The sequence below is a fragment of the Dermacentor variabilis genome, chromosome 4 (genome assembly GCF_050947875.1).
Source record: "Dermacentor variabilis isolate Ectoservices chromosome 4, ASM5094787v1, whole genome shotgun sequence".
NCBI classification, from domain to species: domain Eukaryota; kingdom Metazoa; phylum Arthropoda; class Arachnida; order Ixodida; family Ixodidae; genus Dermacentor; species Dermacentor variabilis.
The window spans coordinates 229,521,423-229,547,398 of NC_134571.1; the positions used below are offsets into that span (position 1 = coordinate 229,521,423).

Genomic DNA, 25,976 nt, shown 5'->3' on the forward strand with positions numbered 1-25,976 from the left:
CGCATACGATGGCTTGGATCAATGATACTGCCAGGCAGGACTCGTCATAAGAACGGGCCTGGGGAACAGTTGGAGGCATGGCCTCAATCTCATGCCGCACAAGATGTAGCAAGCTTTCAGTACCAGCTGGCAGGACGTCCTCACAGGTTGAGGTAACGGCAGTTCTAGGAAGCCACTTGAATCGTTGCGTGACAACCGTTCTTCGCTTCTTCAAAGCTTTGGCACTTTTTTGTGATGTTGTCGGTGGTTGAGCAGTCCTTATATACTAGTAAATTAAAGGCATCATCGGCAATGCCTCTAAGTACGTGGCTGACTTTGTCAGCTTCAGACATTTTGTTGTCAACCCGCCGACACAGAGCTAATACGTCCTGAATGTACACGACATATGGTACAGTTGATGTTTGGGCCCAGCACGAAAGTACCTTCTTGGCTGCTCGCTGGCACCAGACTGTCTTCCCAAAGAGCTCCTGCAGTTGCTTGTAGGTGTCCCAACTAGCCAGTTCCTCCTCGTGTGTTTGGAACCAAACATAGGCTGTTCCCTTGAGGTAGTAGATAATGTTAGCCAGCATAATGGTCAGGTCCCACTGGTTGTTCTTGCTGGCTCGCTCATATTTAGTCAACCAGTCTTCGACGTCCATGGCATCAGTACTGGAGAAGAGGAGGAGCTGCACCATGCTCTTCCACCAAATATGTTACAGGAAGATGTGAAAAAGGGTTTATTTACAATATTTACACCGTGGCAGTGAGTGGCACCACAACAAAGATGGTGGGCCAGGGACCAGCTCATCCTCTTCCTCGTCTGCTACTCAATCTTTTAGTGGGTATACGCCAGCATTTTTAAAGAAAACAAAATGTCTTCTTTGTCCACAGGATAAGTGGCTGGTAACAATATAAACTCGGCACGTTTCATCAAAAGCTACTGAGAAATAAAAAATTTTGAAGGGTAAGGCTTCATATGGTTGTGACTAACAAAATTCCCCTTCTAAATATACCCTCCCTGTTATGTCAAAGCAAGACCTATTTGTTACGACTTGCTTTGGTGGCTTAATGACTATGGACTGATAATGATAAAGTGGGACTGAGCAGAGCTGAGTTCATTAGGTAAATTGAGATATGTAGCAGTCAGGCACACCCGTCCTGCATACAGTGTGCTGTCAGATATTGAAACAAATAACACCTTTATAAAGAACCGTTATTCTCGGACTACTTGCTTACCAATTCACCTGCCGTGGCTGCTTAGTGGCTTTAGCATTGCGCTGCTAATCATGAAGTCGCTAGATCAAATTCTGGCCACAGCGGCTGCATCTTGATGGGGGCAAAATGCAAAAATGTCTGTGTGCCGTGCATTGGGTACCTGTTGTGGAAGTCTAGTATCTCACACGAGTACCAACCGTCGCGGGTTCGGGCTTATTGAGCCACAGGGCCACGTCAGTCGTCGCCTCACATAATCTAGCATGCCGCTGTGCACCCCTTCACACACTGTGCTGTGTGCTCTCGTGATAACCATTGGACCCACTCACTAGAGCTAGGGAAATCTTTGTCGGTTTGAGCCTCCAATAAGTGCAGCTTGCCATAGTATGACACACACTAAGCACTAGGCATCATCTTAGGCTTGGTGTTCAGAGAAGGAGCAATACGAGGTATGCAGCCGCCATAGGTGCAAGGTACCACAGACAAGCTAAAGTCCAAGTGATTACAAAAACAAAGGGGCCAGCAGATGAGAGGAAAAATACGTGCGTCCCAGAGAAGTCTCCTTCGTGCTTGTACTGCTGGTCATTTTGCCGCAGCCAGCAGCGTGTGCACCATTGCTGCAAACCAGTCTGCGGAAAAGCCAGCCCGGACAGTCGTTGCGAGTGGAAAGGGGGACGTGTAGGGATGACAGAATAGGTAAAATGCCCATGCAAAGGTACTGGGCACTCCTGAATTCCTACTGCGCTAAAGATCCCGATGTGGTCAAAATTTCCTGATTCCCTGACTAATATGCCTCATAATCAGATTGTGGTTTTGGCTTGCAAAACCTCACAATCAAATTTTTTTTAATTCGTTATGTGCAATGCTATTGGTGCCTAGGTGTTTTGTTTTGTTATGTTTCGATTATGCTTCTTGTTCATGTCATTTGTTTACAAGGTTTCTACGTGTTAATTAAGCAATGAGGGAAGTGCGGTCAGTCCTAATCTGCAGCTTTGACTTTTAGACATGGTTTCAGGCGAAAAAAATAAGACACAGACCACAGATTAAAAGATAGGACAGGCGCACACTCGCAACAGATTTTCTTTTTCCCCAATGCTTCACTTATATACCGTCAGGAATGCGAACAGGAACATACAGAGGATACACATGAGATACACACACACGTACACATGAATGGAATACACACATCCACACATACAATAGATTATACACCTACATGAGATACACACGAGGTACAAACCAAACCTAATCATATCCTATCATCCAGAAACCTAAACTCATTCTCGTGAAGACACAATGACGGAATGCTAATGCATTGGTCACCAAACTTTCTGATATACATCGCCTTTTCTAATTCCCGTACCTCTCTATCCGTACTTTTTTGTAATATGCATGCGTTTTCAAACAAAGGTTTACATGGGTGCACTTTGCAGTGATACGGCAAATACGAGCCAGTCCCATTCTTGATTGAAGATATATTCTTCATAATCTACATTCTAATCTCGACCACAACCTTCAGACTGATGCAATCTTTCTCGACTTCGCAAGAGCATTTGATACAGTACCACATAAACGCCTTATACTAAAACTCTCCCAGCTGAATTTGCACCCTAACCTTCTCACATGGATCACAGCACTTCTCAAAAAAATGCTCCCAGTTTGTTTCAATTAAAATAGCCATTCCAGCTCTCTCCCAGTAACATCCGGCGTCCCCCAAGGATCTGTACTCACGCCCCTCTTATTCGTCATACATATTAACGACCTGCCCATACATGTATCCTCCCATATTCGTTTATTTGCCGACGACTGTGTCATCTATCACACAATTACAAAGATTTCTGATCAAACTGCACTTCAACAGGACCATAACCTTGTACAACAGTGGTGTGATCTTTGGTTAATGAAGCTTAATCCCCCTAAATGCAAGCTCGTTTCCTTTCAACACAAGCTTAATCCCTTATCATTCTCATACCTAATCTCTCACTCCACTGTCTAACAAGTTCAATCAAACAAATACCTAGGCGTCACCTTATCCTCTGACCTTTCATGGAACGCACACATCAGCAATATCATATCATGCGCAAACAGATCCCTTGGTTTCTTAAAGCATCATTTACGTCATGCGCCATCAGACATAAAACTTCTCGCGTACAAATCACTCATCAGATCGAAACTAGAATATGCAGCGCCCATCTGGAGCCCACAGCAGGTATACTTAAGAAACGAACTAGCATCTGTACAAAATCGTGCCACTAGGTTAATTCATTCTTCATATTCATACGACATAGGCATATCATCCCTAAAACGTAAAACTGATCTTGCTAATCTTTCTATGCGTCGCCACATCGCCAGTCTTTGTTTGTTTCACAAATCGTTTCACAGTTCCCTCAATCAAGCACTGTATATCATCCCACCAGTGTGCATATCTCCCCGTACGACCCATCCTTACTCAATCGCACGCACTTGCACCACTACTTTTGCGGCCTCATTTTTTCTTCGCACAGCAGTGGACTGGAATGGCCTTCCCCGTGACATTGCAGCCATCACGTATTCATCAACGTTTGCGGACAACTTAACTGCATTTGTTAAGTGTCGGGAAGATCACTCTCTTTAACCTTTATTTGTAAGCCCACCCCTTATGTAATACCCCCTAACCGGGGTCTTTAAGGTAATAAAGTGAAGTGATAGAGAATGCTCTCGCAGGCGGTCATTTGTACAATGCCTGGCCAATGTGAACCTTGCCGCAGTCTAAAGGAATCTTATACACAACGCCAACAGGACATTTTTCCAAAAAACACTTTGTGTAGTTCTTTACACACTCGGCTCTTTTAGTGGAAGACAGGTGCGCACAAATGCAAGAAAGTTTCCGAGGAGCAGAAAATATTACTCGTACAGCATACCTAGAAGCAACTTTCTTTAACGAAGGAGCAACTTTGTGTATAAATGAAATGACAACAGGGCATGTTTTTTTTTTTCTTTTTGCATTCTTTTTAAGCATAGTTAGGCTCACGCCAAAATTTCTTCAACAATGCTTCACTCACTGAAAGTAACAAAGAAGCAGGGAAGCCCGCTGAGCCATGCCTAGACACCTGCAAATTAAAGCTTTCCTGAATGACATGGGGATAAGCAGTGTGTTCAATGGGGCTGGTTGGTTCATCTTTAGAATAAAAACAGATAAGACCTAGCTAGAGCCAACTGTAAACTAGTAATGGCAATAGCTCGTTTTACTGTTTCTGAATGGGCAGAATGAAATGGCAAGAATTCTTTTTGTGCACGAGTATGGTACATCCAACAAATGTGGTTTTCATGAAGGGTGAGATGGTCTAAAAATGGCAACTTGTTAAAAGTAGGGAGCTCATGGGTAAACTTGAGTGCTCGTCCAAGCACTTAAAAAGTGTCTAAAACATCCTTAACACACTCTGTGTAGGCAGAGTCCTGTTGTTTGTGCAAAACAATCAAAAAGTCTTCTACACACCTAAAGATCTGCAAAGCCTTCTTCTTTAACGAAGCGGTTTCTAAGTCGTGGTCAATGTTTGCAAGAAAAATGTTGCATAATGTTGCATAACACAGGTGCCACACATGACCCTATACATACACCGTTCCTCTGCACAAACGGCTCATCTTCAAAAGAAATGAGCGTTGCCTAAGATAAAACTCCAAAAGAGATAAAAAGCTTTCTACCAGAACTTCAGCCTTGTTCTGAAAGGACACATCCCCATTTTTTTCAATACATGACCACACAACCATAAAGAGCTCCCTGTGAGATATATAGTAAAACAGCTCTTGACCTAATAGCTTTGACCTCGCATTCCTCATCACAATTTGTACACATGTACATTTTTGTAAAGAACAAATTGTCAAATCCCTGAAGTGTGCAGCCTAGCGTGCTGCTGCCTAGTGCTGAAATTGTGTGCATTTTATATCTGATGTTATTTCTTCATTTTGATGTGTGGAAAGATGGATAATCTCAGCAAGCTCAGTGTCTATGATGATTTCATGTTTTAAAACCTTTAGCTCACCTTAATTGATGCAGTGCCTTTTGCAATGGTCCTCGACAAATGTTTAATTATGGTGTTAGCTTCATTGTGTACTGGTGGCTGATCAAGCTTGGGGTGCAACCAGCTAAGCAACAATTTAATAGGCCAATATTTCTGGCTGAGTTTTGCTGGTGCATTTAGGTTTTAGTTAACGTTAAGTTTTTCAGCCTTGCTCAAGTTTCTCTCGTAAAATGAGCGTTTGTATAGTCAAGCTTACAACACAGTTAACATAGCTTAACTTTGATAATGATTGCATTTATTTAATGAGATCATGCCTAACAGAGTTAGGTTAACTGGTATTTGTGTGAACAGCTGGTAAGGCGATATGCAAAATGCTGTCCATCTCCCTGTTCTGGTATTTCACTCGCAGATGCTGGCCTAGTGCAAGCTCATCAAACAGCTGCTTCATTGTTGCACTTTAGTCCAGTACTCCCCTTCCCTCCCCCCCTCCCCAGACAGAAGGGAATGAATGCCTCTGGAGGCACTCATTCATCATCATCTCATCATCATTTATCATCTGCTCCTTCCATTCCTTGCTGTCACAACAGCAAGGTGTAGTAAATGTATATCAAGTGAAGGAAGGACAAAGTGTTCTTTCAAACCACAAGTCCTTACAAACTGTTGTTTCAAAGAATGCACTAGAGTTGCTGTAAAAGCAGCAGGTCCCACCTAAGTCGAGGTCAGTAAAGTGCCACATAAACGAATTAGATTCATTGCTAAAGATCACCATGGGAACCATCTGGTATTTTTCAGGATGGGCTGTTATAATGTGTTGTGCAGGCAAGTGGTGCACCTTCTGTCTAGTGTTCCACGTTCAAGCTACGCGGAGCTGCTTACAGAAGCAAGCAGTGGCGAAGAGGGCAGCTTTGAGGGCTACAACATAGATGCAGTGGCTGTGCTGGTCGCCTACCTGGAACGTAGGCTTGACGAGGTAGGTCATTCTTGCGCACAACTCCTCCTCTTTCTCTTTTGAAATCACATGTATGAGGCAACCAGCAAACACTTCTTTTATGTGATGGTAAAGCTACAAGAACGGCTTCATAATGCAAAAAAAAGGGGGGGTAAGGCGTGCAGACACGCCTTACCCCCCTTTTTTTGCATTATGAAACCTTGCCAACTAGCTCGGCTTTCTGTCATTTTAAAGAACGACTTATATATACAGTTTACTAGGGCTGCACAATTCAAAACCAGCGATTGCTAAAATCAACACCTGCAAGAGTTCGAAATGTTGGATGTTTTGCTTGTGGCATTTGTGCCTATATTCAGCATGTTTTGTAATGCCACACTGCTACTTGGAAAGCACGTAAGATCGCAGGCAACTCTTGTTCAGAGTCATCAACCTAAACATCAGCTCACAGACAAGGCGTTTCCTAAAGAATGCATTGTAATTTCAAGGCATTGTTAGCTAGACTTCAGTGTTTGTTTTTATAGACCAGAATTTTGCAGTGCTTGTAGAAGGAATGGGTGAACGAGCGAGAGGGATATATTCTTGGCAGGCTCTTGTTACATGTGCGGCATATGTGACAAGACATGCTGAGCATTTTTCTCACGTGTTGCCACAGTCCCTAAAAAATATGGCCACCCCCTCTACAAGAGCTGCAAAATTATGGCCTACAAAACTGGCAGAGGAGCTACTGCCTCTGCATGCAGCTCTCCTCCAGCGTCATTGAGAAAGAGTTGTGAAACAGGTGGCTGCTGTGGGGCCGTATTCTGAAACGATCCACTTCGGCGATACTATCGCCTCTGTAATATTTGGCTGTCAGGCGCATGCTGATTGGTTGTTTTAGCGAAATCGGATGAGCTACGTCATCCGATTTTGCTCAACATGCCAATCAGCGCACACCTGATGGCGAACTATGGCCGAGGCGATAGTATTGCCGAAGTAGATTCTTTTAGAAAACGGCCCCTGCTTCTAATCTTCAAATGACATGAAATGCTCTTGGAAATCTGCTACAAGGTTCCCGACATGTTCTCGACTTCATTGCTTTACTAAATGTTCTCAAGATTTCTTCAGGTGCATGAATGCATCACTACATGAATCTTCACCTCTGAACTTCTTCTGCTAGAAATTATTTAAAAATATTTCATTTCCATTTCACTTTTTAAAGGGGTCCTGATGAACCACCCCTCGGGCATGGTAAAAAAACACAGTCCAAGTGTAGCATATGCTGCTGTGAACATCTCGGCGAAATTTTGCAGTCGTGCGTGGTGCGTGAAGCTCGCAAGCAGAGTGAAAAGTCACCTTTTTCTCAAACGGTCTTTTTTTAAGCGGTAGCCTGCTTCTCACTCTTTTCAGGCTGCTGTATTTCATCATAGAGCAGATTCCCATATGTGGTTGCTATTGGCCAATAGCTGACATCAATCAAGAATGTTGTTTTGATCAGTGCGCTTCTTCCTATTGTTACTGTGTATATTTATTGACGAAATTTGATAAACGGTCTGAAGTAAGCAAAAATCTACTTTTGAATTTCGATAATAATTACATACTTCCGGAAAAAGCTATCGTCTGCTTACTCGGCGGTGGCCGCCCTCATAGGAATTAAACTTTGGCTGTCCTGCATATCAGTCTCGTAGCCATCGAGTCTCGCTAATTTCTACTAGTTTTGAACTAGCCTCAAACCACGCAAAACTTAATGTCAGACCGCACACACACTTTCCAGCATATGCTCTCTCCTGGCTGCTCCTGGTTAGACGCCTTGTCAGACTTCACTTCTAATTTAGCTATTAATAGCGTTTCAGCAAATGCGCCATTTTGAATTGCGTGAAAGGTCGTGGGGGGATGGGAGAAAGGGAGAGCAACCGGGCACAAGGGGAACTGATGATTGTGGCTCAATTTTGTGCATGAAACAGAGGAAAATGGGGACGCAGGGCGGGATGGAAGGAGGAGGGGCTACTTTTACTCTGCGAGCGATGTGTACTTTGTGCGGAGTCGCATGGCTGCATGCACCATCGGCTCATGCCTTTGTGTGTGCTGTTTTCTTGCCGCTGTTTGTGTTGAAGCAATAGACAGCATGAAGGTCACTTCGCTTGGTGCTGTCCACACTTGCTCATGCGAGAATTTTGACAGTGAGTGTCCATGATCATCGAGTGTGATGTGTTCACATTTGCCTGTGCGCGGACACCGTGCTTGTTAATTCAGTTAGTAAGCAAATGTTTTCAAGTTTATACAGGCGATAAAACTAATATCCCTACTTCGTATAATTGTCTACTAATTTGCTATCATAATCGATAGTTTGCCTTTTGGGTGAAACTGATTTTCTTGTGCATCAGTCAGAAATGTGTGAGCACTGGGGCACCAAATTTAGGCTCTGGGTACCACCATACACAACAATGCTTCAACTATGTGTCCCGAGCACTCGTTGGTAGTACAAGAAATGCTGGCAGCCATGCCCTCGGTGTGTTGCCTTTCAATCACTGAACACTGTACCTCCAGCAATACCTCTGGATGCAGGTGCACCTTTGTTTGTGATTTTTGACTCGCTGTGGTGTAACCCAATAAATATGGTTTTGCGCTTATGAACTCAAAGTCGTGGGTTTGATTCCGCTCTCGGCAACCACATTTTGACGAGGCGAAATTCGGAAAGGCTAATCAAAATTATTCTAAAATCATTCCAAAATCCTTCACTACGGCATGTCTCATGACTATACAGTCAAACCCCGCTGTATCGAACTCCCAAAAAATGCCTGTCAATTTGATATAGAGCATAATTCAATATAAGCCTGCTAAAGAATTGGATGTCATAAAAGCACATGCCATTTATAAAATCACTTTATTGTTGAAACAGCTTAGTTTCACATGAAATAGTCCTTTGTTTTCTGCTTGGGCAGTTTCTCCGCCTGCAGCACACATACTTCTCCAAATTGTTTAAAGAGTCAGAGCAGCTGAGACCGCAACCTTCCATGCTTGCGCACCAATCGCCTCAGAGGACGTGGGCAAAGAACCGTCGTTGCTTTCCTCATTGTGCCCTCTCTCACTTGTACTCGCTACAAGGTCGGCAATAAGGTCTTCATTGTCGGGCTCACCCGTGGTCGCGACGGCGTCATCTGCACTCACAAACTTGTCGACAGTCGAATCATCAACGGCTACCGGAAATTCTGACAGCTTGCCCCATACTTCGGCAACACCAGCAGCGGCTTCGTCGCACTCATCAGAATTTACAGTCATCACCGGGAATGCGGAAGCCGGCACGTCTGAAGCACTTTCGGATGAACCACTTGTACATGGCCGTGCGTACGCGTCGGGTGCCACAGGCACCAGGCCGTGAGTTTGTCTGCTTTAGCCCTGATCCCCCCCTTATTTTTCAAGATCGTGCTGAGAGTGCTCCTCGGAATCTTGCACGCTGTGGGGCATCCGATTTCTCACCGCGTTCGACCCTATTTATGATTTCAAGCTTCACAGCGAAAGGCAAATTCTGCCGCTTCATCACGGTAACACTGCGGGAGAAGGCCCACAATGTGCCAACACAAGGAACCCGAAAAGCAGCGAGACAACTCGCACTTGCGCCATCTGGCACGACGAGGGCACAAGAGCCTCTGATTGGCTATCTGAGCAGGTGCTGTGGGCGGGCCAGGATCATTTTTTGCAGGGGGGTGTCGACGGCTCACTCAACGCTGCGCAGTCACGGTAGGGAGAGCGGTTTAATGGTGCCACGCCGCTGGGTTTTTCCATCACCACAAGGGAAAGCCAACTTCTGGAAGCACTTTTCTGCCGCTTGACGTTCATAACTGCGAGTCGGCCTAGTTGGAACGGATTCATTTTTAAAAACTTCTTGTGCGCAAAATATTTTTTTATTTATTTTTATTTATTCATCACAATACCCACAGTGCCCATAGGCATTACAGCGGGGGGAGAAGGAAACAAAGAACCAGTAAATGAAGCAGGCAAAACAAAACATGTACCCCTAATACTTTTATACTAGCATGTACACACAAAAACACTATCTTACTTCAGTGGGTGTATGTGTCTGAAAATACATCGTTTGAGAGAATCGTTGTGACATCGGATGGTAGCTTGTTCCATTGGCTTATGGTTCTGGGGAAAAATGGCATTTTGAACGCTTCAATTTTGCAGGCTATTTCTTTAACCCTATTTTCATGGTCCAGCCGTTGAGAAACGTAATCAGGTTTGGAAAAATATTTCCCAGGATCTATATCTGTTCGAGAGTGCAATATGTTGTGAAAAAGTTTCATTCTGAAATATTTCCCGCATTGCTGTAGTGGTTCCCAACTAAGGCTTTCTTTTGCTCTTGATACACTGAAATTCCTGCTGTAATTTGAATAAACAAAATGAACGACTATGCTTTGAATTCTTTCTAAACTGTTCCTGTCACATGCCGACCACAGATCGCACACAGCACAAGCATAATCCAGAACAGATCGGACATTTCATTTGTACAATGATACCTTTGTCCCCAGTGGCAACTTTTTTGCATTTCTGCGCAGGAAACCTAGAACACAGCATGCTTTAGTTGTGATATGATCAATGTGACGGCTCCAAGAAAGAACAGGTGTGAAATAAACGCTGAGATGTCTGTGCTCCTAAACCGATATTATCATGGTTGAATTTAAAGAGTAACAGAAGACATGAGTTGGTATTTTTCTCGAAAAACGCATATGAACGGTTTGTCATGTTAATGAGCACGTGCCACTTGTTGTACCACTCATTTACCTTGTACAGGTCGTTTTGTAAAACATTGCAGTTATGTGTAGTATGAATAGTCCTGTACAAAACACAATCATCAGCAAATAGCCTGATTTGCGATGAAATACTGGAGCAAATATCATTTACATAGATAAGAAATAAGAGTGGTCCTATGACTGATCCTTGGGGCACGCCAGAGGACACATCAACTTTACGGGATGTTTTGCCATTAAGCACAACTTTGTTTGCTTAAATTTAGGTCTTCTTTTATCCAGTTTACAACCATGCTGTTTATGTTATGCATTTCTAATTTTTCTATAAGTAAAGAGTGAGAGACAACATCGAACACCTTCTTAAAATCTAGAAACAAACAGTCAACAGAAAAACCCTTATCCAAAGCTCCTGCTAAATCATGCGTCAACTCAAACAACTGTGTTGTACAGGAAAATCCACTGCGAAATACATGCTGCTGGGGGCTGAGCAAAGAGTGCACGTCCATGGGGCTCATAACATTACTGCAAAGCACATGCTCAAGTATCTTACATGCAACGCTAGTAAGCGAGATAGGCCGGTAATTCAAAACACTACTTCGTAGTCCACCTTTATGCACAGGCACGACATTGGCAAGTTTCCAGTCATCTGGTAAAGAGATTTCTAGTAAAGATTTAGTAAAGATTATGCACAGATATTTGGACACCTCCCGTGGGCACAAAAAAGCAGTGCTGGTGACAAACCATCAGGCCCAGTTGCTTTAGACACATTCAGTGTTTTGAGAGCGGCCTCTATTCCTCATTGGTTGATCATGATATCGTCCATGGACTCGCCCAACACTAGGGTGGATCGCGCCCCAGTGTTTTGAGTGTCAACACGAGCAGCATACACAGAACTGAAAAACTAGATAAAGCGCTCGGCTTTTTCAATGTCGTTATGGACGGTAGCACCATCGCTATCAAGGGCCAGTATTGATAACACATCTTTACTGTTCATTTTAAAGAATTGCCACAGTTCTTTCGGTCTTTTCTGTGTATGCAGGTGGAACATGCTAAAGTATTTATCTTTGGTTGTCTGCATAGCTGCCTTCATCTCTTGTTTTATTTTTGAGTTTATCTTTAACCTTCAACGAAGGGTTTTTCTTATAAGTAGTGTAAACGTGTGCTCTCAGCCTGGCCTTGCATTTCACGTGTCGAACACCACGGCTTACTTTTGCTGCATCGCGCAGTCATAACCCATGATGGTACGTATCTGTCATTCATCTCGAGCAACTTGTTCTTAAATACTTTCCATAGCTCATCCACATTCACGAATTCAGCCTGTGTCTCAAATACATCATAGTAGGAATCTAGAGCCAGGGTCATATCACTGACACATGATTTTTGATAGCTGTAGACATGCCGTGGACCACTGTTAGCAGCTCTCGCATGCTGCGATTTCATATCGCACAATACAGCTTGGTGGTCGCTTGTGCTAGGCTGCACTATTGTAGAACGCACCGCCTCTGCCGTGTTAGTGAAAAATAAATCTAAAACATTTTTTGCTCTTTTGGGCTCTAGAACTAGTCGTGTTAACTCAAAGAGGCGACATATCTTCAACATTTCTTTACTTGACTGGCTGCAAGCGCTGGAACTGGGATCTGCTAGAGACAAATAGATTTCTGGAAGATTAAAATTGGGGTGAAACAGGGACGAAGAAAAGGAGCAACACAAGGATGAGTACTTTCTAACAACTGGTTTTATTTTCGAAGAACCACCTGCTTAAATACCCACAGATTGTAACTGTACATTGTAACTAGCCAGTGTTCAGAAATCTTTCGATATAAAGAATAATTTGATGTAAACGGGTTCGATATAGTTGGGTTCGACTGTATTATGGCATTGCATGTAACCTAACTCTTAGTACTTTTTACAGTGAAGCTGTATATGCCTAGATAAAACGCTCGTGGCCCTACCCCAGAAACCCCTTTAAGCTCATACCCCCTTAAGCAAATGGCTCATAACTCTGTAAACACAGCCTCCCCATTACGACGACAACAAAGGTGCTTTCCTTATGCCACTATGGCCATCTGCTTACCTATTTTACTATGAAATAGTTTCATAAACCATCCACAACTGCCCAAACTTCTCTCTCACTGAAAAATAGTAAAAAATATTTTTCACGAAACAACTTACTCGTCAGCACGAAAAGAAAAGAAAGAAATAAAAAAACGTAGAACATGCAGATAACAGCAAAAAGCTGTATACTTTGCAGGTGTGACTATGACAACCAGTAGCTATCACTTGCAACTAAGTGATACGTAAGCTGTCGTCGGCTTTCGTCTCAGTGAACTGCTTGCTGGTACCGCTCAGATGCAAAGTGTATATACTGATGTTTTGTTGTCATCTGTATGCAGTTCTTTTTTTTTTTTTTTTTTTTGAACATTCAATAAAGAACACAGCGAAAACACGGTATGAGCATGTCATCTATGCATTTCATTTCGTCCATTTCATTTATTTATACTGTCAACCCTCTTAGGGCTATTACAGGAGTGGAGAATGAAAACAACAAAAAGAAACATAGAATGCGACCGAGTTACAAGGTTTGACACAAAGCTTGTCTTAGAATGGAAAAGACGTATGAAATACAACATTCATGGGAAAGTGATCAAGAAACATTCACAGTTTGGCACCGCGTCGTCATAGACACGATAAGAGACACGTAAAAAAGTAAATCCATACGTATTGGGGCGATTCACTACGTGGTATTACAAAAATTGTGCTTTTTAACACCTTCCAAAAAGGCACGTAAGGACATCGAGGTTACAAGAGAGTTGGGTAACAAATTCCATTCTCTTATTGCCCTAGGAAAGAAACTCAACTTGAAGCAATCATTGTGGGCAAGTGGAGGAGGAATGTACATACCATGACAATACTTCGTTGACGCGTTCATAGGAAGCTCAAAATAATCATCTGGTTTAATAGCTACTTGATTGTGAATAACTTCGAACAGGAATATTAATCTGTCATGTTTAGTTCTCACCTCAAGTGGTGCTAGATCAGCTAATTGACATAACTCTGTTGGAGAATGGATGAGAATGGATGCGGCAATATTTATTAAATATAAACCTGGCAGCTAGCCTCTGTATTCGGTCAAGTTTAGAACAGTTAGTTATGGGGGTGTGTGGGTCCCAAACAATTTTAGCACATTCAATAATTGGTCTAACTAGAGTTTTGCAAGCATTCTTTTTGTAGACCCTGAATCTATGCATTCTTTTCAATCTGCGCTGTCAACTGAAATGCAGCCACCAACTCACTATCCTTTTCGTCGCATGGAAGTTGCTTAGACAGGACACAAATACCATGGCTAGCATTAAAACAAACTGTATTTCGAAGGGTAAACACAAGGAAAGTGCACTCTAAACTTAATCACAATTTGCTGAGCAACGTGCACAATTATCACAGACAAAATGTTCAATACCTGAGAAATGTTCCACATCAAGCGCATTTCATGATACTTTATTGCTGATGTATTTATGAAAAAGCAATAATGTGTTACACTTTTTCTAATCTTCCTGCATTATAAAAGAGTTATGTCAAATATAGGAATCTTGGACACTGTTCTCTCTGCCATCTAACAGCTTCAATGCAATGCACTGATGTAAAATTAATGTACAGCACAAATAAATAAATAAATAAATGAAAAATAGTTGAAAGAAACAATTTTTTAGCATCGTCGTGAGGGTACGCCCTTCTAATAACATGCGTATTTACATGACTTAGTCGCACCTTCCCTAAATTGTGTTATAATGGTCTTTTGGTTGGGATTAAAACTGCTCAACTGCAGCGAGGATCTTGCGACCTAATGCAGTAAGTAAGCATTTTATTAGTCGGGAGAACCCTTTTGAAGTTGATAGCTGACAAGTGTACAATCTTGAAGTACAATTTCTTTTATATGTTGTATTTTATAGACTGTACATACGTGTAGCACAGTGGAATCTCAATAAACGGAAATCTCTTAACTCTTTCGTTACCACGCCTATTCCAATTGATCACCGGTGATTGATGCTCTCGATTGCTGATTTCAACATGTTGGAGCCATTTCTTATTCACCCAAAACCATCCAGTATTCAGTACAGGCACTGAACTTTCAGAATCAGTTTAAATTTTCGCACTCCAGCGATGTTTTGATTTTTGAAGGACCTTTTTGTGAACTAATGTGTGTATGTTGTAGCAAAAAGAGACGTGGCTGTCACCTTCTGCCATGCTTGAGAAAGAAAGCATGCCGCTCATGATTACGCTGCATTAGCATCAAATTTTTAAAATCAAATGACTCCCAGCAAGTCAAGAATTAAATTATATCGCTGGCTTTGCCGTCCTACAGTGGTGAGCGATGATAATTAAAGGGGTGGAGACATCAAAATTTTCGTTCATGCGTTTGCTGATATAATAATAGCATTATTATAACGAGCGATTTCGGTTTTCGGGGGGATGCTGTGACGTCACAGAGGAGGAAACGCAACATGGCGTGGTCACGTGAGCCACAAAACACAGTGACGCAAAACTATGCTGCGTCGTCTGCTCGCGCATAACGTGCTGTGCCAGCAGAGTCAACAACTGGCTATTCGAAGTGCATGTCGCGATTATTATAATTATTGCGAAGAGCGACAACAACGGTAAGAAAATATTGGGGCTTGTGAGAGTCGGTGATTCATTCCAAAGCGCCGTAAGCTTTAGCTTTGAAGTGAACCGGAAAAGGCCTAGTGACGATATCGGGGGCGCCGAACGATCAGAGGCAGTGACGCTGCCGTCGGTGCCAGAGTAACCACTCCTCAGTCGCTGATTGGCCGCTTTGCCGTACGGCTGCCGCACAAATGGGTCCCGGGCCCGTCCTCTCTACGGCAAGGAAATCTCACCGTTCGCGAGCAAAACCGCCGTCGCACGGGGGCATGCGAAGGGCAAGTGGCGTGCGGCGAGTTTCCGTGCCGTTAAAGTGGACGGGCCCTCACATTGAGAAAGGCTAAGTGAACGAGAGACCGCTCCGAGCTGCCGAACTATGCGAGGAGAGAAGCGGACAACACGAACGCCGCATATCCTGCCTTTCGGACTCGGCCGGCATGTGCCGTTCGCGGGCCGCCGTGCGGCGTTCGTGTTGTCCACTTCTCTCCTCTTGTGTCCCTGTCTGCACGCCTTACCCCTTCTTTGCATTAAGAAAGGATTTCTATATGCCTGTAGCTCGGTTGCTCGGCTCAGCAGGCTCCGTAATCGGCATTTCATCGCTACTCATCATACGTCACGTTTTTGTGCTAGTGTGCTATGACGTCAATATTTTCGTTCCTCCTCTGTGACGTCATAACTGCTGCGCTAGCGATGGGTCTCGACCATGAGAAGGAGTTTTTAATGACTTTTTGGAGCTGAATTAAAATTATTTTGAAATGTTTCCAGCGTCGAATACCTCGTTCTGGGTGTCCCTGCATACGGAAGCAGCCTACAACATGCTTTTTATAGCCTCAAAATTTGGTGTCCCAACCCCTTTAAGCACAAATGACGCCAGCTGTTGACAGTGAGCCTTGGTTTGGAGTCCGAGTCATTTTATTCCGTCAAAGTTTACTTCTGAAGGTCAGCCGCATTGGAACATGTGGACCTCGCATTTTCAACCAGTTTCCAAGAGTTTAGATTTTACTCTCTCGTAAAATGCTGGAAAGGGGCGCTGCTGGTGTCACTGCACAGTTATTGAAAGTCGTTCCCATGACGTTGTCCCGTGCGGCTGCGACACGAGAAAAGCATCGTGCTCGAAACTATGTGGCACCCGCACTTCAATTTAGTGATGAGAACTTTCAAACTACAACATGTTAATTCTTTTACAGAAACAAATCCTTCATATATACTGCAATCGCCATAGCCGTTTTGTAGACCTTGAAACAGCTCCATTATTTCAACGCTACTCCCTCTTCGAGCAGACAGAATATATTATAGGAAACTTCTGATCACCATACATAAACGAAAATTATTCACCAAAATAGACAACGATGAAATATCTCCTTATTCACTACACCGGAATACCAGACACCGAAAACAAGAACAAATTATGGTAAACAAACATTCATGTATCAGTCGACAGAAATATTAAGCAAGGTAAAAGAACTGTTAAATTTTAGCACTTCAGAAAGCTCCAACAAAGAGAGGTTAGTGCATTATTACTCGCCAATGACATTTGCTTTCACTAATTATTTATATTTTCATTTTATTGCATCTGTATGTATGCTTGTATGACCTAACAAAGAGTGCATATAGATAGCATTTGTGCTAATGTTTATGCGGCTTCCTCATTCCAATGAACAAATATTGTAATCATTTTTCTTACTGAAATTCCGCTCTCTTGTGAGAAATTTATGTACGTTTCATATGCATTCATTTGTGCTGATTATAATCACTGTTGTAACTGTGGGGTCTGTGACCTCTGTCAGGCCTTCGGGCCTTTAGTCCCAGTCTCCCCTTGCTCAGACGAGAAATAAGGTACATATTATGATGATGATGGAAGAAAATATGGTAGCAAAGCAGATTCAAGCTCTGACAGCGACAATGGTTTGAGTCCGCATGGGACTTCCGCAGCTGTTCTCCGGTGAGTTTCTTTATGGCCTTGAATGGTCTGCTTCCTTGTCCGCGCTTATCTTCCGATCTTTTTGTGGGACCTGACACCTCTACTGATTATCTTCAGGGTGCATACTTCACTTAGTTATGATGTGCTGCTATCAGCAGCAAGGAAACTTCCGTTCACGCCAAGAAGGCCATCCGTAGTACATCTCGGCCCAGCACTACACAAGACAGTTTACAACAGCGTGGGATTTCTCTTTACTCTTCGCTGCAGAGATGATAAAGACAATAATCAAAAATGCAAACAGATATGCTTGGATGCATAATTTTGTGGTTGCCCAGCTAGGCTGAGAGCATTCGGTCCCGGAAGAGGTGCATGGTTCTAGACAAACTGATGATGCACATTCCTTGGACTTCTCATCGGACCATCCTCAGAAGATGCCAAAAGGGCGGAACTGCAAAATGTGTTACGAGGACCACAAAGTTGAACAAAAACCAGATGTTCTGTGGGAAAAGTGTGGAGTGCACCTATGCTTCGCAAATTCCAGTAACTGCTTCACCGCATGGCATGAGCAATGAACTGGTTTTACAGGGTGTCAACCAACCAGGAAAACTGGGAATTCTCAAGGATTTTGAATAGTCTGCAAATACTCAGGGAAAGCTCGGGGAACTTTGCGCTTCTATCAAGGAAAATCAGCTGTAATTTTATTGAAAGGGAATGAAATTTGCGGTAATGCTGGCTCGAGTAACAAAATAATCATAACGAATCTATTTTGATGCCGTGTCGTCGGCTGGAGGAGTTGCCAGTGTACAGTCCATTAATGACTGACTTTCCGGACGCCCGAAAATTCGGACAGCTTCACGGCACCACCACATACCCCATAGAGTCCATGTATAAGAACGTCTGAAATTTTAGATGCAAGAACCCTTCGTCGTGCGATTTTCCGGACATTTTACCATGACCACAGGCCCGAAATGGCATTAATCAATCAAAGCAACTACTGCCACCATTTTGATCACCTCACCATCTCAAATGGCACTTTTGCATGCAGATCCACTTGCAGCCATAGTAAGGTGGTTAGAATGGGGAGGTGTGAAGACCGCAGCGCCACCACCATTGCCTAGTGAGACCCCGCTGCGCATTCCTGCCGCTGGGGGAAAATGCGCTACCGTCGGGGGCGCCATTAGCCGCCTGTCTTTCTCGTAGGCCATGGCGCTGGGCAAGGTAGCTCTTGTGGTCTATGTAGTGCATCTCCATTAACCTTTTACAGTAGTGCATGAGAGCTTTTGTAGCTCGGCAAAGAGCACCATGAGAGGAAATGTGTCCCCTGGACTTTTGCAGTTCCTACTGTCGGAGTACACTCTTTAACAAATGTACACCCTTTGGGGTGTATATTTGCCACACAACAATAACAGTCATCTGTTTTGCTTGCTTTTCCCTTCTTGATAACGCTGTGCTCACTACTTTAATGTCGAGAATGCTCTGTCATGCTGATGACGCGCATTTCGTTCGTGACCTGGAAGTACCTGGCTCGCAGCGTTAAAGAAAGGAAATGCAGATAAGACAGATGACGATTATTGTTGTGTGCCGAGATACGACCAAAAGGGTGTAATTTTGCTTGAAAGTGTAGCAGCTGCTCCCAGAAAATAATGAAATAGCCTTAGACAACACAGCACTACCTGCAGAAGCAGCAGAAGTTGCCTTGGACCATGTAGACTATGTGGAGAAGCACAATGACGCACGCCTGGTTTATTACATTGCGGGCTAAGTAGCCAGGGAGTGCATAATTTTAACTGATCGCAAGGCATGCATGAATGCCTACCTTGTGATAAGAGAAAGTACCACACCAATTGCCAGCAGAAGCTTGCAAACAGTGGGGCATGGGACCCATCAGTTTGTCTATACACCTTATTCAGAGCGGCAGAAAGCTGAGCTAGTTGGTAACGATTCATTATGCAAAAAAGCCTTATTCAGACTTTTGAGGACAGACTAACTCGTGCATTTAGCACTACACAACTGCATGCAAAAGTGGTCAAGGATTTCTTGCTTCTAGCAGCCAGTGTGACACAGATTGGCTGTACGGAGCATTCCACTGCTCCAACAGGATCGGTGGCTAGGTTTTACTGCATCACGTGTTCGCTTTTTGCTCAAAGGGCTAAACCAGTGTGCTACTCACAACAAAGTCATGATGGTGAAGCCGCAGGTTTTGTAAAAAATGTGATGATCTGCGATGACAATGCTATTTGCAATAAACTCGTATTAAGTCATTAGCATTTTGTACTTTTAGAAATTTTTTTTACTACTTTGCTGATATATTGCATTAACTTCCTCCAATAAATTGCTATTACCATCGCAAATATGGGAATAATGTGCGGGCAACACATTCAAAGTTGTTTCAACGCGCTGGCCTTCCGCGATGATTCCTATAAACTACTTTCAACAAGGCATAAGCACGCCTTGTTAGGCATAAGTGCATGCGAAAACCCTCCTCGCTGTATCAGCTGTGCGATTGGTGCTCGCAGTTTCTACATGCAATGAGAGCAGTGAAACACTTCACGAAATTCTCTTGGCATCTACAATGCTGAAAAAAAAAATACTTGTCAGCATTGAGAGCACTCAAGCGGAAAAACTAAGCTTGACCAAATCATTAGCCCCCGCAGGGGCATCTGCGTCAGCAGGCGTTTGGTGTGTTGTGACACCACGTACCCGAGCACATGAGGGTTTAGCCGATGCCGGGTGTTTGGACATTTAAGGCCCCCCGGCGGAGGCAACACACCTCTTTGGCCTCTGCTTCACGTAGACAGCACCTCCAGACTGACCGACCTGGAGGAAATCGGCAGTCACGTTTTCCTGTCCTCCTCTCCAATCTCCGTCTTTCTCTCCCACTTTTCCATCTTTCCTGTCTTCTGTTAATTTATTTTAACTTCCTATTTCCTGGCGGCAAGGGTTAACCTTGTGTAATATATCCAGTCTTGGGTATATATATATTAGGTTATAGTGGGAACGTACCACTGGCGTACGCAGAATAGAATTTTTCTAATCCTGTGACGTCCCCAGGTTGGGCTCTGAGGTGGGCGGCGGGCATTCCTGCCAAACACAGTAATCCTATATATGGCTTCAAATTTTCCCACACTCCCTGATCGCTCCCTCAAGAGGGGGCGCACCGATGAAACCTTCAACTTTCTGATGAAGTCAAAAGAAATATTTCCCAAATACCACGTAATACATAGTCAACATGAAACCAAGACAGTCCGTACAATATCCCCATTTGTGGTTGCAAAATGTCTGACAGAAGCAATCAGCTCTGGTTACAAAGTAACTAAGATGGGAAGTGGCGACCTTCTTCTGGAGGTGCGTGACAAGCTTCAATACAGCAAGCTGACTAAACTTGTTGCGTTTGGTGACATTCCTGTCTCTGTCCCCCGGTCAATGAACACTGTGCGTGGTGTCATTTCTGATTACGACTTCCTTGAACTCAGTGAAAGCGAGCTGTTGGATGGATGGCAAGACCAAAACGTTGTAAAGGTGCAACAAATTAAGTTGGGACGCGATGACAAGGAAATCCCAACAAAGCATGTAATAATAACGTTCGGAACAAGTTAACTGCCTGATTCGATAGAGACCGGATATTGTAAACTTCGCGTGCGACCATATATCCCCAACCCGCGCCGATGCTTCAAGTGTCAGCGTTTTGGGCATGGATCTCAGAGCTGCTGAGGGCATGCTACTTGTGCAAACAGTACATCTAAAGACAACACATCAAATACCTGTTCTTCCGCAACCCACTGCACTAACTGTGATGGAGACCACCCCGCATATTTGCGATCGTGCCCATCATGGAAGAAAGAAAAAGAAATAATCGAACTGAAGGTCAAACTAAACATTTCTTTTCCAGAAGCACGCAAGCGTTTTTCTGTCCACCACCAATCGAATCCGTCCTACAGTGATGTGACGTGCCGGGGGGCAGCGCCACATCTTCTGGCGGCCGCGCAAGTCACACGGAGTGTGACGGCGGTTACGCCATCAGCCCCCTTGGCGGGAGCAGCCACTGCTCTTCCACCCCCTACCACGAAGGGCCAGCAGACCTCCGAGCCTGCCAGTCCCAGGGCCACTGCTCGTGCAGACAGGCCCGAAAAACTCCCGAAAGTGCCCGCTGAGCGGGCGTCATCCAGCGCCTCTGAAGAGGCGATGGATGTAACAAAAACTTCTCCGGCGTCTCAGACGCCGAAGGAACGGCGTTGCTCTCTGGAGCGCGCCAACAAAAAGGAAATACCCCGCATCAAGGGGCCTTCAAAGATCTCTTGAGCCAACCTAATTGATCTCGTGACACACACCATAAAACACTTCCAATATGGACACACAGATAATGCATTGGAACGTGAGAGGTTTAATACACAATCTTGATGATATTAAGGAACTCCTTCGCAAGTTTAATCCAAGGGTGCTGTGTGTGCAAGAGACACACCTCAATCCTTCACATACTAACTTTCTCAAACAATATGCCATTTACCGCAAAGATCGCAGTGACGCTCTCGCCTCGTCTGGTGGTGTTGCTATTATAGTTGATAAAGGTATCGCCTGCCAACATTTACATCTGCAAACACCCCTTGAGGCAGTGGCAATCAAAGCCGTGCTATTAGATAAGTTAGTAACAGTTAGCTCTCTGTACATCCCTCCATGCCATCAACTTTCCACAACAGAATTCCAGAGCTTTATCGCAGAACTCCCTGAAACTTACATTGTAGTAGGTGATTTAAACGCGCATAACACCCTCTGGGGACATTCTCGTTGTGATATGAGAGGGCGCTTATTAGAAAAGTCCCCTTTATCCTCCAATGCATGCTTACTAAACAAGAAAGAACCCACATTCTACAGCGTGGCGAACAAAACGTTCTCATCCATTGACTTAAGTATAACATCAAGTACACTAGTTCCGTATCTGGAGTGGGATGGGATCAAAAATTCATATGGGACTGATCATTCCCCAATTGTCTTAAAATTAACAAAAGGCAATAAGTGTTCCCCACATCTGCTACGTTGGAAGGTCGACTGTGCTGACTGGAAACGATACAGAGAGCTGACACATTTGACCTGGGATGACATCTGTACTCTCTCAATCGATGATAGAGTATCTTATTTGATGGCATTTATAACTGATGCTGCATCAATATGTATACCTCAAACGAATAGATCACCCTCTAAAAGGCGTATTCCTTGGTGGAATGAGCAGTGTAAGGAAGCCCGCAAAAATAAAAATAAGGCTTGGAGTCGCCTTCGCGACTGCCCAACTACCGAGAACTTGATCAGCTTCAAGAAAATAAAATGAGAAGGTAGAAGAACGCGCCGCCTTGCCAAAAGGTAAAGCTGGCAAAAATACATCTCTGGTATTAATTCTTATACAGGCGAAAGAAAAGCCTGGAACAGGGTAAATAAAATAAAAGGCCGCGAAACTCATCCTCTGCCATTGGTAAATACACAAGGAGACGCACTCATTGACCAAGCCGACTCTCTAGGGCTACATTTTGAAAGGATTTCTAGCACATCCCACTATTCAGATACATTTCCGAGATAGCGGCAACAAGCGCAACGACTGCCTCTGGGTCGGAAAGGAAATAGCAACCAACCTTACAACAGCCCATTTAGCATGGCGGAATTTCAGGCTGCGCTCAATGGCTGTAACAAATCTGCTCCAGGAAGTGACAGGATATTGTATATAATGATCAAACACCTACACCCTGAAACCCACAAAACACTACTGTCACTCTTCAACTCTGTGTTCTCTGCAGGCTACATTCCATCCGCCTGGAAGGAAGCAATAATTATTCCATTACTAAAAGACGGCAAGGACCCAACTTCAGTCAACAGCTATAGGTCTATAGCGTTGACAAGTTGCCTATGTAAACTTGTTAAAAAAATGGTTAACCGGCGTCTCCTTCATTTTCTTGAAAGTAACAAACTATTAGATCCCCTACAGTGTGGTTTCAGGGAAGGTAGATCCACAACTGATCACCTTGTCGGCATCGAGACGAATAGTCGCGATGCTTTTGTGCATAAGCAGTTCTTTTTGTCCGTATTTATTGACATGGAGAAAGTTTACGACACCACGTGGCGGTTTGGAATTCTCCGTGACCTGGCCGAAATGGGAGTCCGAGGTAATTTGCTGAATGTCATCCAGTTACCTCACTAACCGCACATTCCGCGTCAGAATTGGTAATGTGCTATCTCGTCTATTTACACAGGAAACAGGTGTACCACAAGGTGGCGTGCTTAGCTGCACTCTATTCATTATAAAAATGAACTCACTTTACACTATCATACCACGTACAATTTTTTGTTCTGTTTATGTAGATGACGTACAAATAGGTTTTAAATCATGTAGTCTTTCCACCTGTGAGCGACATATACAGCTTGGGCTAAACAAAGTGTCAATGTGGGCTGACGAGAAGGGGTTTAAATTAAACCTGCAAAAAAGCATGTGTGTTCTCTTCTCAAACAAGAGAGGTATACAAGCGAACCCGACTATATCGAACCCGTTTACATCGAATTATTCTATATATCGAACAATTTCTGGACACGATATACTTACAATGAGTATATATTGCAAAAATTACGCTTATTTCGAACAAAAATAGCAGCAACACCCGATATATCGAACGTCAAGCGGCGGAAAGTGCCCCCGGAAGTTGGCTTTCCCTTGCTGTGGCGGAGAAAACCCGACCGCACGGCTCCATCCAACCGCTCTCCCTACCGTGACCGCGCCCGACCGCGCTGCCTCGGACGAGCCGTCGGCACCCCCCCCCCCCCCCCCCTGCAAAAAATGATCCTGGCCCGCCCACAGCGCTTGCTCAGACAGCCAATCGGATGCCCTTGTGCCCTCGTCATGCAAGATGGCAAAAGTGCGACTTGTCTCGCTGTTTTTGTGTGCACCTTGTAGGCTTTCTCCCGCAGTGTTGCCGTGATGAAACGGAAGAATTTGCCTTTCGGCGTGAAGCTCGCAATCATAAATCGTGTCGAACGCGGTGAGAAGTCGGATGTTCCCGCAGAGCACAAGATTCCGAGGAGCACTCTCAGCACGATCTTGAAGAATAAGGGGGAGATTAGGGCTAAAGCGTCCAAACTCTCCACCCGGTGCCCGTGGCGCCCGACCCGTACGCACGGCCGCGTACGAGTGGTTAATCTGAAATTGCTTCAGCCGTGCCGACTTCCGCGTGCTCGGTGATGACCGTAAATTCTGATGAATGCGACGAAGCCGTTGCCAGTGTTGCCGAAGTTTGGAGCGAACTGTCAGAATTTCCGGAAGCTGTTGACAAATCAACGATGGATGAGTTTGTGAGCACAAATGATGTGTCGCGACCACGGGAGAGCCCGAAAACGAAGACTACATTGCCAACATCGTACCGAGCACAAGTGAAAGTGGGCACAATGAGGAAAGCAACGACGGTCCTTGGCCCACATCCTCCGAAGTGATTGGTGCGCTCGCACTAGTCCGGTGCTTCTGCGCGAATGCGGAAAGTTGCGGCCTCAGCTGCTCCGACTCCTTAATGTGGAAAAGTGCGTGCGTCGCAGGCAGCGAAATTGCCAAAGCAGAAGAAAATGCAGGACTATTTCGTGCGAAACTAAGCTAGTTTAATCAATAAAGTGATTTTATAAATGGTATGTGCTTTCATGACATCCAATTATTTAGCAGGCTTATATCGAATTATGCTCTATATCGAACTGATAGGCGTTTTTTTGCGAGTTCGATATAGCCGGGTTCGACTGCATTACCTGAACCTGCTATTTATCTTAATCAACAACAGCTCCCAGTGAGCCATGAACATAAATTTATGGACCTCATATTAGACACTGAATTAACATTTATCCCGCACTTGAAATATCTGAAGGCGAGTGCATGAAAACAATGAATCTTCTGAAGCTCTTGTCCCGTACATCCGGGGGAAGTGACAGAAGATGCCTTTTGAGCCTGTATGTGTCTGATAAGGTCACGCCTTGACTATGGTGCTATAGTGTATAGCTCTGCTACGCCTAATGCCTTGAAGATGTTAGATTCGATTCACCACTTAGGTATCCGTTTTGCTACAGGTGCCTTCAGGACTAGTCCTGTAGAGAGCCTGTACGTTGAATCCAACGAATGGTCTCTTCATCTACAAAGAGCATATTTATCTTTCTCTTACACCTTGAAATAAATCAGATATTCAGCATCCATGTCATTTTGCAATTCGCGACTTGTCCTCTGTAAGGCTATTCCGTAACCGCCCAGCCATCAGGCCTCCTCTCTCCCTCCGAGTGGAAGCACTGTCAGAAGAAACAGGCGTCCCTTTTCTAGAAAATATCCCAATGGCTCCTACACGGTTCCCACAGCCTTTGGAGTGGCAAACTATCCAATGTGACATATCTTTCTTAGAAATATCGAAACGAGCGCCTGAGGCTCACATACAATCACATTTTCTTGAACTAAAAGAGAAGTATTCCTGTGCTGAATTTTACACGGATGCTTCCAAGTCTGCTGATGGTGTTGCTTACGCAGCTCTTGGACCATCATT

General features: G+C 44.1%; 1 protein-coding gene across 6 annotated transcripts in view; it reads left to right on the plus strand.

The window, feature by feature from the left end:
• The window catches only part of ric8a (ric8 guanine nucleotide exchange factor A), a 513,564-nt gene that overhangs the window by 353,384 nt on the left and 134,204 nt on the right, over window positions 1–25,976 (plus strand). For all 6 annotated transcript variants that reach the window (XM_075691022.1, XM_075691025.1, XM_075691023.1 and 3 more), the window contains one exon: window positions 6,009–6,159. In XM_075691022.1, the coding sequence (XP_075547137.1) occupies window positions 6,009–6,159 (151 nt within the window). The remainder of the gene's footprint in view (window positions 1–6,008; window positions 6,160–25,976) is intronic.